The 15,927-nt window shown below is 47.6% G+C and overlaps 1 protein-coding gene across 1 annotated transcript; it reads right to left on the bottom strand.

Annotated features, from left to right (window-relative positions):
- Nucleotides 1-202: 202 nt before the first annotated feature.
- Nucleotides 203-2,007, bottom strand: IER5 (immediate early response 5). The gene has a single exon (XM_060277512.2). It carries the CDS (start codon nucleotides 1,706-1,708, stop codon nucleotides 902-904), a length of 807 nt encoding a protein of 268 aa, XP_060133495.1. The 5' UTR covers nucleotides 1,709-2,007; the 3' UTR covers nucleotides 203-901.
- Nucleotides 2,008-15,927: the final 13,920 nt, after the last annotated feature.

The following is a 15,927-nucleotide window of genomic DNA, read 5'->3' as shown; positions in this document are numbered from 1 at the left end:
CTGCTGCTTATCCACACCTTCCCCGGTGCCTTTGCTGCTAAATTATTTATTATTATCATCATTATTATTTATTGAACTTATATACTGCCCTATACCTGGAGGTCTCAGGGCGGTTCAAGAAGGGATCAACCATTTGAAGGGGGAAGAGAAAGTAGCACCCACGCCCTCCCCAGCCCAGAGACGGCAGAAACACAAGGGCAGCTTAAACAATGTCAAAATATTTAATACGTGTTGCACACGCCAGAAGTTTACAACTGCCATACAAAAACACATCAACCGGAGGAAGAATATTGTAGAACGTGTCCTCGGAGGTCCTCTCTCCCAAGAACCTTTATAAAACAAAGGAGCCTGGGAGTAATCGCCCCAGAGAAGTGTCGCTCAAGAGATCTGCAAACACAGTTCCAACACACCTTCTCAGCCCTTCAAGCCTTGTGCTTTAGGGGCTTACCCCCCCCCCAAAAAAACCCTAATCTTACAGCAAACTTTCCAAGGGTTGCTCGGGAGAACATGTGTGCGGCACGAGAACAAGGCAAGGGTATGACCTTCAGAACCGCTTCGACCAGAGGATGGAGGGAAGGAAGGAGGGGAGGGAGGGAGGGAAGAAAAACGCTGAGCTGCTTCCACGCAGACTGCAAAATCACAGCCGGGGGGGACGGAGAAGAAACCATCCCTCCAGCCCACCCCGCCCGAAGTTTTAAACTCCGCATCCTGCCCTGGTCCAGTCGCTCCCGCATCCCTCCGCGGGAAAAGAACGGGCGGCGCATGGAGGGAGCCTCTTGTCGCGAGCAGCCGGGCCGCTTGAAATCCGAAGCAAACCTGGATCAACGTGCAGCCACCCCTCTTCCCCCCACACACCCCGTGTGGTCCCAATAATATGCAACCGGGGGATGGATGGGCAAATTCAGAAAGCCACGATGGCCGTGCTCCAAGGGTTGAGGTTGCGCAGCACGGACTCCTCGCAGCAGATCGGCCCCGGCTCGGCGTCCGCTGCTGCTCCGGCCGATTCCTCGTCCTTGCCGTCGGTTTCCTCGGCTTCCCTCCGCCGGCGCCGCCCGGCGCCCGAGTGTTTTTTGCCGAGCAGTCCCGAGAAGCTTGACCCGAAGATGCTGATGAGGCTGGCTACGTTGCCCGTCTCCAGGTCGCCGCCGCTGTCGTGGTGCTTCGGGTTCAGCGGCTCCCGCTCCCTCCGCGGCTTCTTCAGCGGGGAGCTCCCCGACGGCGCTCCCTCGCCTCGTTGCGCAGCGGCGCCCCGCTTCCCCAGGCAGCAGGGCGGAGAGGGAGCCTCGGCCGGCCGCTTGCCGGCATCACCCGTCGAAGAGCAGCTACCGGTACAGCCGCCGCCGCAGCAGCAGCGCCGCGCCAGCCGATTAGCTTCCCAATCCGGCGACGGGGGAGCCCTGCGCTCCGAAGGCAGAGCCGCCGGCTGCAGGAAAAACGGAGGCGATGGAGGAAAGACAGGCAGCCTGGAAGGTCCTCCTACTACTCGGAGTGGATCCGCACCAGGCGCCATCGGCCCCGGAGCAGCAGCCGGGAAAGGCGCCGTCTGCGCGCCATCCAACTCGCTCAGGTAGACCTGCCGGGCGCTGCGCAAGACGAGCGACACCAGGAGGTTCCTGTGCAGCTTGACGCCGCCGCGCTGGCCCCGCGCGCCGTACATCTTGCCCAGCGAGATGCTGACGATGCGCTGCGCCTCCAGCTTGCAATCCATGCCCGTTGGGATGCCCTCGGGCCCGTGCCCAGGAGGGGCGGCGCTACGAGCCGCTCACTGCCCAAAGCGAACGCAAGCGAGAGCGGCCCGTCCGCGCAAAACGCACTGCGCTCCACGCGTCTCCGTCCAAGGAGCAGCCCGGAGAACGTCAACACCCGCCGCTTTCCATCCCGCCGCCGATTGAAGCCTGCCCAGCCCGGAGCGCGCGGTTTTGAGAACGGGGCGCATTGCGCCGGAGCCAATCAGAGCAGCAGGCGGTTGCCCGGCTCCGCCCACCCCCGTCTAGCCTCCGGCGCGCGCCCGGCTTCCTCCCTCATGCGCGCGCCCGCCCCGCGCGCTCGGCCAATGGGGAGCGTGGGAAGCGAGATTCGAATGTGTCCTTGGTCCCGCCCCTCCCGCCTGCTGAGCCCGCGCTTCAAAGAGGCGAAGCGTTCCTTGCGCGTTGGGGGTTTCAAATAAGGGGTTGCAAGAAAGGGTTTTTGTGCAGGTAAGCGAACCTCTCCCAATTCAACAGCAGCGCTTGTTCCTCCAGGAAGCGTGCGTGTGCAAGATCGCAGCCTTTCTACACCCTTTTGGCGCTTCCAGATGATCCAAGCTTTTTTATTATTTTGATGTTGTCCCCTCCCTGTTCTATTCCCTCCAACATTTCACCGATGAAAATAGGGACACCCTATGCCATACCCTCCAACATTTCTCCAATGAAAATAGGGACATCCTATGGAAAAGCAGGGCATTCCAGGATCAAATCAGAAACTAGGACAACTCCTGTAAATCTGGGACTGCCCCTTGGAAAATGGGGACACTTGGATGGTGGACCATCACCCTAATCTCCCCTCGTGTCAATTTTTACAGAGCAAAAAGTGGGAATTCACATGAGATGAAAACATCATTCTCCATATGAACAGCAAATGGTTGGATTGAAGTTAAAGCTATTATAACCTGTGTGGCATCAACTACAATTTAGCCATTTGCTGTTTACACGGAGAACGATGCTGACTTTATTGTAAGGAATGCTGACATAATGCAAGCAAAATGCCTTGAACACAATGTTGTTATCGCAGAGCTGTCAATGTGTTTTGAATTTTACAGTGCTGAATCCTAAATTCCTGGGTAAAACACAGGTCAAAGTCTCGGCAACTTCCTAGCAGAAAGCTCCTTAATACTTAGCTGATGTAAAGCAAAGCTCACACAAGTAACCTGTTTCCCCATTTCAGAGGAAGTAAATACCGGTAACATGCTAATTTTACCAGTGGGAAAGCTTATGCATACTCAATGAATCAGCAACAGTCATAGTTTAATAGCCAGGTCCTTGTCACTTCTGCCAAGCTATGGCCATTGGCCTATGAAATAATTGATCTTAAGCACAATTAGGATTACAACCTAACTTCTTTTTTCTAAAAATGATTTACAGTGCAACCCTATACAGGTTTACTTGGAAATAAGAGAGTACTCAGACGGGATGCGGGTGGCGCTGTGGGTTAAACCACTTTGCCTAGGGCTTGCCGATCAGAAGGTCGGTGGTTTGAATCCCCGCGACAGGGTGAGCTCCCGTTGCTCGGTCCCAGCTCCTGCCCACCTAGCAGTTCGAAAACACGTCAAAGAGCAAGTAGATAAATAGGTACTGCTACAGCAGGAAGGTAAATGGCCTTTCCGTGTGCTTGTGTTGCTCTGGTTCGCCAGAAGCGGCTTTGTCATGCTGGCCACATGTCCTGGAAGCTGTACGCCGGCTCCCTCGGCCAATAACAAGCGCCGCAAGTCCAGAGTCTGTCACGACTGGACCTAATGGCCAGGGGTCCCTTTACCTTCGCCTTTAAGAGAGTACTCAAGGGAAATAAGTGAGTAACCTCTGTGTGATTTAGGCATTTTTCTCCCTGGATTCCCCCACTTGTCTTACCTTTGTAGTGACATTCTTTTCACAGTGGACTTTATGTGGATACCTGATCTGACGCACTCTGCAAGTTTAGGGTAAATCGCAGCACATAAAGGCTACAACACATTTACCCCAGAAAAAGCCTACTGAACACAGGCTGGGTCCACCCTATGGCATTAATGAGTGGGTCGCCGTTTCTGTTTCGGCACATGAATACTTTCAATTTTATGCCTCTGAAATCTGTCTTGATGTTTCCCATCCACACTAGTGGGTGGTATTTGGTGCAATACATCTGCGTTGTGTGTTGTTGTCCCCTTCCTCAATTAGTACGATACTTCCCGAGTTACTGGCAGCCTGACGTCTGTGGTGGAAACGTATTGAGGTTTTTGCTTACCTGAGCTTGCACACATTTATTTATTTTAAAAAATGCAATATTTTTCAATATACCAATGCAGAGTAGTCAAAGCAATAATTTAAAAAGTGTTTGTCCTCCCAGCCAAGAATCCTGAGGACAATGCGGCCCACTCTAATATATTTTTTGAAATACACTAGATTTTCCAGAAAGGATCAGTCAGAAATAAAAATGTGTGTGTCACTCCAAGTCAGGGAAGAATTTGGAGTTGCGTCCATGAAAGCAACTCTCCTTTTCTCTTCCTGCTTCCTGTACTAGCAAGGGCAGTTTTTACCTGCAAGGACTGCTTTGTGCAAAAGCAGTTCTGTGGACAAGAGCTGTTTTAAAAATCAAAGAATATATATTCCTTGTAGGAAATAACAGTTGGCAGCCTTTTCTTTGGATGAATGGAAGCAAATTGAAGTTGCTTGTGTGGTAATAGATGGTACCCAACAAAATACATGTAAACAAAACAAAACAAAACAAAACACTTCACCCTCATAAGGGGTTCCACAATCAGGTAGCATGCAATTTCGTACTGGATTCTCTTCCTTTATTAGATTGTCTTCAAATTGGGAAAATCCAAATATGGTAGGGGGAAAGTGCAAGGGAGTTCATCATGTATGTGCCAGCGTGGAATGGAGACACCAGGAGCTTCCGATGCACATTAAACTCTAGTGCAGATGAACTCACAGATGAGCTCACTTCGAAGTAAGCATTCACAGCACCCAACTTGGACAGGATCAATTTAGGCCGTAGCCCTGTAATACCCTTATGCCGAATTCAACTTTGATCCAATCGATCCATACATGCAGTCGCTGGCTGGATGTGTTCATAGACTTTGGTAGACAATGGGCAATTCTGGCAACCAGTTGTTGGGAATACTAAATCCAGCCCCCCCGTAGTGTATCCCCCTCCAAGCCAAAGGGCTCTCAGACTGTGCTTGGAACCATGTGGCCAGCATTTACTTGCAAATACAGATTCTCATCCAGCTAAATTAGGCTCATATCCTGGTTTTACATGCATCATTGCATTTACTCAGGAGTAAACTTTTTCCAGCACAAGCCCATTTTATGATCTTTGGCTGTCAGCAAGGGCTAACTGTCTCAATAACTTCTAGCCCCAACCCCAGCCAAGCTTCTGGATTCCTCTTGCTAAACTGGGGACACACACAGATGCTGCAGCAACCAGCATGAGCCTTGCTGGGTCCTGCCATGCGCATCCTGCCAGCTTGAGTTCCAATGCGGACCCTGAATGCCTGAATGCCCATCTTACTTGATAGTCAAGGGGGAGGGGATGTACCACATAACACTTGATTGCTGCTGCTGTAATTGTTATTGAATTTATATAATTTATATATTGAATATACAGGTGAAACTCAGAAAATTGGAATATCATCGAAAAGTGCATTTATTTCAGTAATGCAACTTAATATTTTTATTTTTATCTTTTTATTTTACAAATGCTTTCCTTTGGAAATTCCACAGTAATAAAACAAATAGTTACAATAATACAAAAATAATAAACATCGCTATTACATTTCATTAATTCCATTCCATTTATAATTGACCCGCCTAACGACAAATAATCACAGTACAATTAAAACAAATAAAGGCTTGACATATCTTGCTTTGCATGTCATGCATCTATCTCATATATTGGTTTCACCTTTTAAGCTGCATTGCTGAAATAAATGCACTTTTCGACAATATTCTAATTTTCCGAGTTTTACCTGTATAAATCAATATATCAATATATCTTCGAATTGTTCTGACATGATAATTAGGCTACCCTTCTACACTTTGTTGCATCAAATATTTTTTTGTTCTGCATATTAAGAAAAACCCACCCCGTGTGTCTTTGCTGTTATAGGCTCTCTTGGGGTTTTAAAAATATGTTTTCAATCCATGCTATTTCCTTCCCTCTTCTGATATTTTGAGTATCTTGGTCCATAGAAATGCATTGCTATGTGCCACAGCAGCAATTATTGCCATAACTAGTCATAATTGCTGGTAGCGCTTGGCCATGTAAGCACTTCTGACAACACCTGACAGTTGTACCCCTGCAGGCTCATAACAACTGTCAAAATGTTTGCATGAATGACTCTCCAGGTATACTGATTTCCGCCCCCCATAATTACAGTCTTAATTTATGATGCTCCTCAACAACTATTTAGGATGAATCAGGATTAAGTGCAAACACACAGAGCCAAAATCATTATTACAAAATCTCACTACAGCAAAGAGAGACATGCTGCAGTCGGTAATGATCAGTAATCACTAACTCCAGGATACAATTCCAGAATTTTATATTGATTTTTTGCTCTCTCTCTCTCCCTCTCCCTCTCTCTCTCTCTCTCTCTCTTGGAGGGGGGGCGGGGTAGTACTAGGTTTCATTGCACACTCAGAACACAGTGTGACATTTCTGAGTAAACCTGCAATTGGGTTAAGCAGCTGAATAATCGGAGGTGTACAATTTGTTCATTTTGGTAGATTTGGACCCAGGTGGCACTGTGGGCTAAACCACTGAGCCTAGGGCTTGCTGATCAGAAGGTCGGCGGTTCGAACCCCTGTGACGGGGTGAGCTCCCGTTGCTCAGTCCCAGCTCCTGCCAACCTAGCAGTTCGAAAGCACGTCAAAATGCACGTAGATAAATAGGAACCGCTACAGCGGGAAGGTAAACGGCGTTTCCATGTGCTGCTCTGGTTTGCCAGAAGCGGCTTTGTCATGCTGGCCACATGACCTGGAAGCTATACGCCGGCTCCCTCGGCCAATAATGCGAGATGAGCGCGCAACCCCAGAGTCTGTCACGACTGGACCTAATGGTCAGGGGTCCCTTTACCTTTACCTTTAAGACTAGGTAACAAGGAGCAAGGTACCAAGTTAGTTTTATCCCTGATATCTAGAGCTTTCTATGGGGGAACATCAGGCATATGAGCCAGTCTAAAGTGCCAAAGCCCAGCAACAGGTTCTGGTCCTACTCTGATTATTAGAATGCAGGCACAAAAAAAGGCACGATTCTGTTTGCATTTTACAAAAAGATGGCTTTTTATAGAAAATCTCTTTTGAAAATATCACTAGAAACGTTGCTGGATTTCCCAGCTCAGCACCTGTACTTCAGGTCCTCCTGTCTTGAAGTTTACTTGCTACCTTTAGCTAGCTAATATAAGCACAGGAATAACTGGTGAGTTTGGAGGGGGCTGCAAGGTGCATAAAAGGCTTGGGGCAGAAGCTCATGATGCAAATTTGCTAATTTATGAGGGTTGCCATATCCCCAAAAGTATTGTTGAGCTCCACCACCACCTAATATCCCCCCCCAAAAAAAAAATCGTTTTGGGGCTTTTCTTTGATTTTTTAAAAATAAAACAGCCCAACTTCCCAGATGTCTGGGTTTTCCTGGGCATTTTGCCGATTCAGCAAAAATCCGCCTGGACGCCGTTTTTCTTAGCGATTCCCAGATGTGCCTGGGAAAACCTGGACATATGGCATCCCTAAATTTCTATCTACAGATGTGTGAGGGCAAATTAAGATGGAGAGTGCCTGGTGATCTCACCACCCCCACACTTTGCGTATATGATGGTTGGACTCCCTGCAAAGAAAAACATAAAAATTATGTCATTTTTTTAGGGAGGAAAGGGGCAGGTGATCTTGGGCTTGGCACAAAAGACAAGGGTCTCAAGCCCTCCCCCTTCCCCCAGCTATCCCCTAGCAGGGTCCCTGGATTGTGGTTACTTGGGGGGGGGGGGTAGATTTGGCCTTTTAATGCCATCTGGAGAAAGAAAAGGCAGAAGAACTACAGTAAAAAACTAACAATGCAGTTCTATATGTCAGTCCCACTGGACCGAATAGGAATTACTACTAGAAGAAGCTTCAAAGATCACCAGTGTCAAAGCAATGATTCTTCAACATCAACTTCGTTGGACTGGTCATGTTCCAGTCTACTACTTCTCTATTCCAAATTTAAAAATGGGAAGCGTAATGCTGGTGGTCAATAAAAGAGGTTTAAAAACTCTCTCAAAACAAATATTTAAAAAATATAGTATAAACACCGATAACTGGGAAACACTGGCCTGCGAGCGCTCAAATTAGAGAACATCCTTTACCAAAGGTGTCGTGGACTTGAAGACGCTCGAACTCGGGAAGAAATGTGCAAAGAGGAAGACACGTTTGGCAAACCCTCACCTGGAAACCTATGTCCCCACCGTGGAAGGACGTGTGGATCCAGAATTGGTCTCCACACTCACTTACGGATTCACTCTTAAGACCGTGTTCATGGAAGACAATCTTACTCGGCTACGAGGGATCGCCAAAGAGCACTAGCTGAAAAGATGGTTGCAGCCTTAGCAGCTTCCTCACTGGAAATGAGATAAGAGAGGAGAAAACAGAAAGGGAAAGGGTGGAAGAGAAGCAAATTACTGCTTATGCAACAATACCATGAACAGCAGGAAAGGAGAAGGGCGCTTGGGTAATGTGCCCTTCCTGATTGAAGCCACCAGTACTGTATAGAGAGGGGGGAAACTATTGTTTCAGAAGGATGTGAGGAAGAGGTGATTGCATCCTTAATCTGGGTCTCCTTTGTTGGACACTGGAGTGCAAAACAGTGGTCACTTTTAAGAATCCCAATAGTCTTTATGTACATGTGTGTGTGCTTGGGTGTTCCACAAACACAAGAGCTCCATACGCACAACAGAGTGCAACAGATTGTAAGAAACGGGATTTTTGTAAAGCCCTTTAGACCCTTTGAAGAGCACACATTCTTTAGAATACCAGTCACACTTCTTAAAGTAAAAAAAAAATCTTCTTTCACTGTGACTTCTTTCCCTTTTGTTGCAAGTAAAATTCTTGCTGCTGTAGTCGCATATAGTCAAACTTCGGCTCCCGAATGCCTCCGTTTTGGAACGTTCCGGCTCCCTTACGCCGCAAACTGAGAAGTGTTCCGGTTTTTGAACATTTTTTGGAAGCTGAACATTTTTCAGAAGCTCCTGCAACCAATCGGAAGCCATGCCTCAGTTGTTGAACATTTCAGAAGCCGAACGGGCTTCCGGAACAGATTACGTTCGACAACCAAGCTTAGAGTGTACATGAATAAATTTCTATACCGTTTGGGTAGTTTTGTCCCTATACAGTAATTCCCAAACGGAAAGCTTCTGGTTTTGTTTTTTTACAAACATTATTTTAAACATCTTTTTCAATTCGTTATATATCATTTCCCAGTAAGTTTTAACCTTACTACAAGACCACCACATATGATAAAAAGAGCCTTCTTTCTCTTTACATTTCCAACCCTAATTCTTGGATGTTTTAAACATCCCAGCAACAGCACTTTGCTTCTTTTCGGGATCACTGAGATGCCGTGAACTGCAATGAATGGCTGCTCTCAGTTTGTCGAAAGAGGAGCAAGAACGCATTGCCCTTTTAAGAAGGCAGATGTTTTGGTGCTGGTTCCCCCTGTGACTTTCTCCTTTCCTTTCCCTCCTCCAGACCCAGGTGGATGTCATGATTAAATTTCAGTTGGAGTCAGTCCCATGGCTCCTTGGGAGTTCAGATCCTCTTGGGCGGCGGCTTTGTTGTCTGTCCCAGGGAGTGTGTGTGTTGTGAACGCCACATGAGCTGTGTTTCTCTTCCGCAGAGCCTGTGATTGGTTCAGAACTGGTGCTGGGGTTCCCTGCCTCTAGGCATTGATTGGTTAGATTATATTATAATCTTGGGTACTGATGCACTACAAAGACATGGAAACCTTATTGGTTGTGGTCTGAGCTGCGCTGCTTTTCTCTCTCTTTCAATGTCTCTGTCCTGGAGAAATGGCTCCCTCCCCCCCCCCCCCGCGCATGGCGGTAGAAGGGAGGGGAGGGTGTAATTTTATGCGCTAATCTCTCCCTTGTGATCTAACTGTTCTGGAAGGGTTTGACAAACAACCAACAATCCTCCCTCCAAGTGCTCAGCTGCAACAAAGGTGCCCCCCCTTTTTTAAGAGGGGGGGAAGAGATTTGATTTTTTTAGTGACTGCAGAGCAGGTGATGACAGAGACAGGGAAACCTTTTCATGGAAGGAATAAATCAAATCCTAACCCCACCTAGAAGGGAAATCGGACCACACTATAAGGAAGCGCCAAACAGGAAACAGCTTGCGGTGTGCATTCATAATTGCAGAAAAGTGCGCTCGTGACAGATTGCTTGTTGTCCTAAATTTGCACTTGTCATCCATTGAAGAAGTGCATGGTGTAGCCTTTAGGCAGTAAATATCGTTGATTAGGTGACGTGTGGCATCCACATCCAGGCTGGTCAAAAGCCGCCAGGAGACTTATTCTCGCATACAGCATGCAGAATCTTGTCTAGAACCAATGGGAACAGAATGACAGAGCGGCATTAACAATTCTTACCAACAGGATTTGCAGAGCAGTGAGGCAGGGAAACAAAAGCCGCTGTCAGACAGAAGCGTGATTGTTAGAAGCCTGTGTTCAGATTCCTACTTCATCATGAAGCTCTCAGAAGATTTCTCGCTCTCCCCTTCCTCTCTCTTCTTCTTTTTTCTTTCTCTCTCCCTTCCTCTCCCTTATCCCCCCCCTCTCTCTGCCTTGCCTACGTTGCAAATGTGTTGCAGGAGTGAAACTATGCTTTATTTCACCCACGGCGCCCCTCCGGAGACTTAACCCGGGGCAAAAAAACCTGCCTAGCCTCGTAGCCACGGCTCTGTTTGCTGCGAACATAAAACTGGATAATTTTAAAACAGGAGCCAATTTCCACATAGCCCTGCTTTAGGTGAACAACAACAACAACAACAAAAAGCTCCATTGGGATGGTACAATTTTGGTGTTTTGTTTTTTTTAATCCTGGCAATAGGTAAAAGCTCTAATATGTATTGTTGGCATCTGTCTGTCTCAAGAGACAATGTCATGCATCTCCGGGGTGTGGATGGGGGTCTCCAGCAACCGTTGCAGTGAGCGCCCCCCTCTCAATTCAGAGCCCCCCACACATTCCTGCCGCAGACAGAAACTGCTGTGTTCGCAGCACCAAAGTGACCTCCCCAGGGCACAAACCTGGGCATTGTGTATGGAGGTCCTGGTCTGCACAGACAACAAGACCCGGACCCCCCCTCTTGGCCTCACTGATATGGTCCAACGGAGGTCTGGGAGAGACTCGGAGAAAGTGTGGGCTGCTGCTGCTCCACTGAGTAAACCGCAAAGGTGTAGGTTGAGCCGAAGAGTTCTGGCGCACTGGCTCAGAACCATTTTTAAAAAGTCATTGTTTTTAGTGCATTGCAAGTTCCCTCCCATCTGAGTTGCAGGAGTAATTGGGAGGGTGGTGGCAGCAACCATCGAAGAGTAAGACCCACTTGGGCAGCCCTGCAAGGCTGTGGGGCAACGAAGGAGGTGTAAAAGCCTCTCTTGGGAATCTCCTCGTTCATTGTCATAAGCCTCATTGCTGTGCTGGTAACCAAAAACTAAGAAGGCCTTGAGGATAGCTCAGTCTGTAGGACGTGAGACTCTTAAACTCAAGGTTGTGGGTTTGAGTCCCAAGTTGGGTGAAATCTTCCTGCATTGCAAGGGGTTGGACTAGATGACCCGCAGGGTCCCTTCCAAGTCTACAATTCTTTGATTCTATGGAATGCAAGGATAATGCATCTTTTGCCAGTGCTTGCACCACTTTGGGTTTTTAGCAACTAGTATTCGGCCAATAAATCTATTGCCTTCTTGCCTAGAATCTTTTTATTGTTCTCTGAGGCGTTGCTGGCAAGAATCCGCCCCGTCTCTCTTTTTTTGTAGCCACTGTTGCGTATAAGTTACAGGAGGGAAGCAAAATGCGCACATCAAGATGTGCGCGCGCGCAACTACAATGCAACGTCCCTCCCTCCCACTTGGTCATATCCCCCCCCCCAAAAAAATAGAATTAATATAATCAAGAGTTGCCACTGGGAAACAAACTGTGAGCACACAGCAGCACTACCTTAACGGATTAAATTGCCTTTGTGGGTGGTTGTGAATGCATGGCCACCCCCTCCTGCCACCCCCACAACACACACACACAGCACCCCATCTATAGAAAATATACTTAATGAGTACCTTATGGGGCAACCTTCAGAAGGGAAGGGATGAAGTCCAGCTGCGTCTCCCCTACCTCTCTTAGCATTGGGGTTTATTCAATCGCTTCCTACTTGCATTTCCCTCTACACCAGTGCCGCCATTCTGCCCTGCAACAGCAAAAATCTGCAGCACACTTCAAGGGCTGGTGGGAATAAGGCAGGTTCTTCTATAAGGAACTTCCCTAACCCCTGAAGCCGCAATGTACATTTTGTCACATACAGAGGAGCGTTTAAAAATAGATTTTTTAAAAAAACCGTAAGTAGGGCAGAATCGGGAAATGGAAGGTACCATTCAACAGAGTAACAAGGCAAGGTGATACTCGGACTTTTCACTTTCCCCATCTAAGGCAATGGAAATATTTGCTGCCTGAGGCAAGGTTGCAGAAAGAAGGCACAGCCCTGGGGCTCTGTGCAAAAAACGTAAAGCCAAGAAGCTTTGTTAAGCTGATGGAAGTCACCACTCTGAAGGAAGCACAAGAGCAGAGGCCTTTTAACAAGCACCTTCAGCTGCTCGGATTTGATTGTGGAACCGGGTTTTAGGGTCCCAAGGTATCTGTGCAGATTAAAGGATCCCCTCTGCAAAAAAAAAAAGGTTGACAACAAAGTCCTTCCTCTAACAAGCCCTCTGCGAGAGAAGCAGCTTTTCAGAATAAGATCAGAGGTGCCGATGAGATGAGACAGAAAGGACTGCTTCTGGCGACTGAGCCGTGGACCTGGGCCTGTGTCTACTTTCCCTGTGATCGGATACCTGGCGCTATAGCTCCGCGCCTTCACGGCCCTTTAGCTCCCTTGAGAGCATGTCACAATAATGAGCAGAATCTCAAAGCGCAGGAGACTGCCTTTTAAATATTCAGCGCAGCTCCAATTCATATGGATGTTTGTTTCTGAAGTGCAGAGAGGGAAGAGGCAGACTGTTCCCACTCCTTCTCCACCGCGGCCCCCACTTCCCTCTGCCTTATTTCAAAGAAGGGCCTGGGCGATGCTTTCAGCTTCTAATAATCCAGCGCTGGATGACAATGGAACACCTGAGGGAGATGACAGCCGACCAAGCCTTGGGAGTTCCACTTCAGTTCACAATGAAAGCAAATAGGTCAGGCAAACCCCGAACAAAGGGAGCCAGAGCTGCAGGAGGGTCCATGCAAAATGGTGCAAGGGCCCGGCGGTCTTGCTGCTTCAACAGAACAAAAAATGGGAAGCACAAAGAGGCAGAATTTGTTTTTCTTCCGCAAAAAGTAGTGGAAGTGTGGCTGTATCTTCAAAGTGAAACCAACCTATGTGTGCTGTGTTTGGGGCAGGGGTTTTGCATTTAGAGAAGAGAGAGAGAGAGAGAGACCTGGGAGTTTCTACTACGCTAAGTTAGTTAGAAATTGTTGTGCAGCCTTGGTACTGCAAAAATTGCTTTCTGGGGAACTGGATGCAGGGGTAGGATGAGTTACAACTGAAGCTACAGGAGCGCATTTGCCTCCAGTCTGCTTCTATATTTCTAAATATCTTTGTGCTGACTTTTAAAGCCTAAACAGACTCGGTCCAGGATACCTGAAGCAGCGTCTCCACCCCCATCATTCAGACTGGACACTGAGGTCCAGCTTCAAGGGCTTTCTGGCAGTTCCCTCACTGCACCTGCCTTGTGGAATGGCCTCCTGTCAGATGTCAAGGAAATAAACAACTATCTGACTTTTAGAAGACATCTGAAGGCAACCCTGTATCGGGAATGTTTTTATGACAAATGTTTTACCATTTTTTATGTGTTGTAAGCCACCCAGAGTTGCTAGGGAAACCCAACCAGATGGGCGAGGAAGGAGAAGGAGGAGGAGGAGGAGGAGGAGAAGAAGAAGAAGAAGATTGAGGGTCCCATAGCTGGTTTCGTTTCCTTTGTTGAGAGATACTGATGCTGTGTGCCGCCCCGCCCCCCCGGACTGTGCATTTACAGTAACTGCTACATGCCAAGGAATTACTCAGGGGGCAAAACATTCCCTTCCACATGCATTTGCAGTGTGGGCTACAAGGGAAATTTCAGGTGGTGAATTCAAATTGTGATGAATTAACAAACCATGGTTAGAAAGGATCATAGAATCACAGAGTTGGAAGAGACCACAAGGGCCATCCAGTCCAACCCCCTGCCAAGCAGGAAACACCATCAAAGCATTCTTGACACATGCCTGTCAAGCCTCTGCTTAAAGACCTCCAAAGAAGGAGACTCCACCACACTCCTTGGTAGCAAATTCCACTGCCGAACAGCTCTTACTGTCAGGAAGTTCTTCCTAATGTTCAGGTGGAATCTTCTTGTAGTTTGAATCCATTGCTCCGTGTCCGCTTCTCTGGAGCAGCAGAAAACAACCTTTCTCCCTCCTCTATATGACATCCTTTTATATATTTGAACATGGCTATCATATCACCCCTTAACCTTCTCTTCTCCTGGCTAAACATACCCAGCTCCCTAAGCCGTTCCTCATGAGGCATCGTTTCCAGGCCTTTGACCATTTTGGTTGCCCTCTCTGGACACGTTCCAGCTTGTCTTTACAGTATCCTTCTTGAACTGTGGTGTCCAGAACTGGACACAGTACTCCAGGTGAGGTCCGACCATAGCAGAATACAGTGGTACTATAACTTCCCTTGATCTAGATGCTATACTCCTATTGATGCAGCCCAGAAGGAGGACGAGTCCAGCCAGCAAAAGGGGAGAGGTGGCAATCCTGATCGGATCCATGTCATACAAATTGGTCCAACTCAAATTGGTCCAGTACTCAATTCAAATTAATGGATCATTTTCAGGGTCTAACTAACATAATCCATCCCTTCCACTCTCTGTACCTGAGCCATATCCGTTCCCACTTTTTTATTTAAATTAGCTCTAGTATGAAGGAGAGGCGGCGTTTTAAGCCAGAAGGGAAAGTGGGGGGTGGGTGGGTGACTGTCTCGCCAGAGTGGTGCATGCTCTAGTTATCTCACGCTTGGACTACTGCAACGCGCTGTACATGGGGCTACCTTTGAAGGTGACCTGGAAACTACAACTAATCCAGAATGCGGCAGCTAGACTGGTGACTGGGAGTGGCCGCCGAGACCATATAACACCAGTCCTGAAAGACCTACATTGGTTCCCAGTACGTTTCCGAGCACAATTCAAAGTGGAGGTGCTGACCTTTAAAACCCTAAATGGCCCCGGCTCAGTATACCTGAAGGAGCGTCTCCATCCCCATCGTTCTGCCCAAACACTGAGGTCCAGTGCTGAGGGCCTTCTGGCGGTTCACTGACTGCGAGAAGTGAGGTTACAGAGAACCAGGCAGAGGGCTTTCTTGGTAGTGGTGCCCGCCCTGTGGAATGCCCTCCCGTCAGATGTCAAGTATCCAAACTTTTAGAAGATATCTGAAGGCAGCCCTGTTTTGGGAAGTTTTTAATGTTTGAAGTTTTATTCTGTTTTTAATGTTCTGTTAATGTTTTTAATGTTCCCCAGAGAGGCTGGGGAAACTAGTGGTACATGGAAGGGTAATGATTTTTATTTTTTTTGGGGGGGGGTGAGTGGGGAATAATGACTTCTGGATATCTGGGGCCCAGTTGTCTTCATGAGACACTGAGTGGCTGTTCCACACAGATCCCGTTCCTTTATTTCTTACTTCATTAAATTATACACCGCTTGATTGCTGGGGGAGGGGGGAATGACTTGAAAGTGGTCCGAGAAACAAATCCACCACCCTAGTTTAAGAAACATACAGAAGTAAAAATCCTACAACAGATTAAAATTACTTCAGCCTTTTGAGTATCTGGGTAGTTTATCTAAACAAGAATGTGTCCACCCAGGCTCTGGGCACTCAGCAGTTAAAACTCTTGAGGCGTTTTGTTGGTTTGGCTAGTTCTTGCTTTCATTACGTATTTTATGACGTAT

This window comes from Zootoca vivipara, chromosome 7 (assembly GCF_965207765.1).
Source record: "Zootoca vivipara chromosome 7, rZooViv2.hap1.1, whole genome shotgun sequence".
Classification (NCBI taxonomy): Eukaryota; Metazoa; Chordata; class Lepidosauria; order Squamata; family Lacertidae; genus Zootoca; species Zootoca vivipara.
Note: the sequence above shows the minus strand (reverse complement) of the source record. Positions and strands in the feature narration are given on the sequence as shown.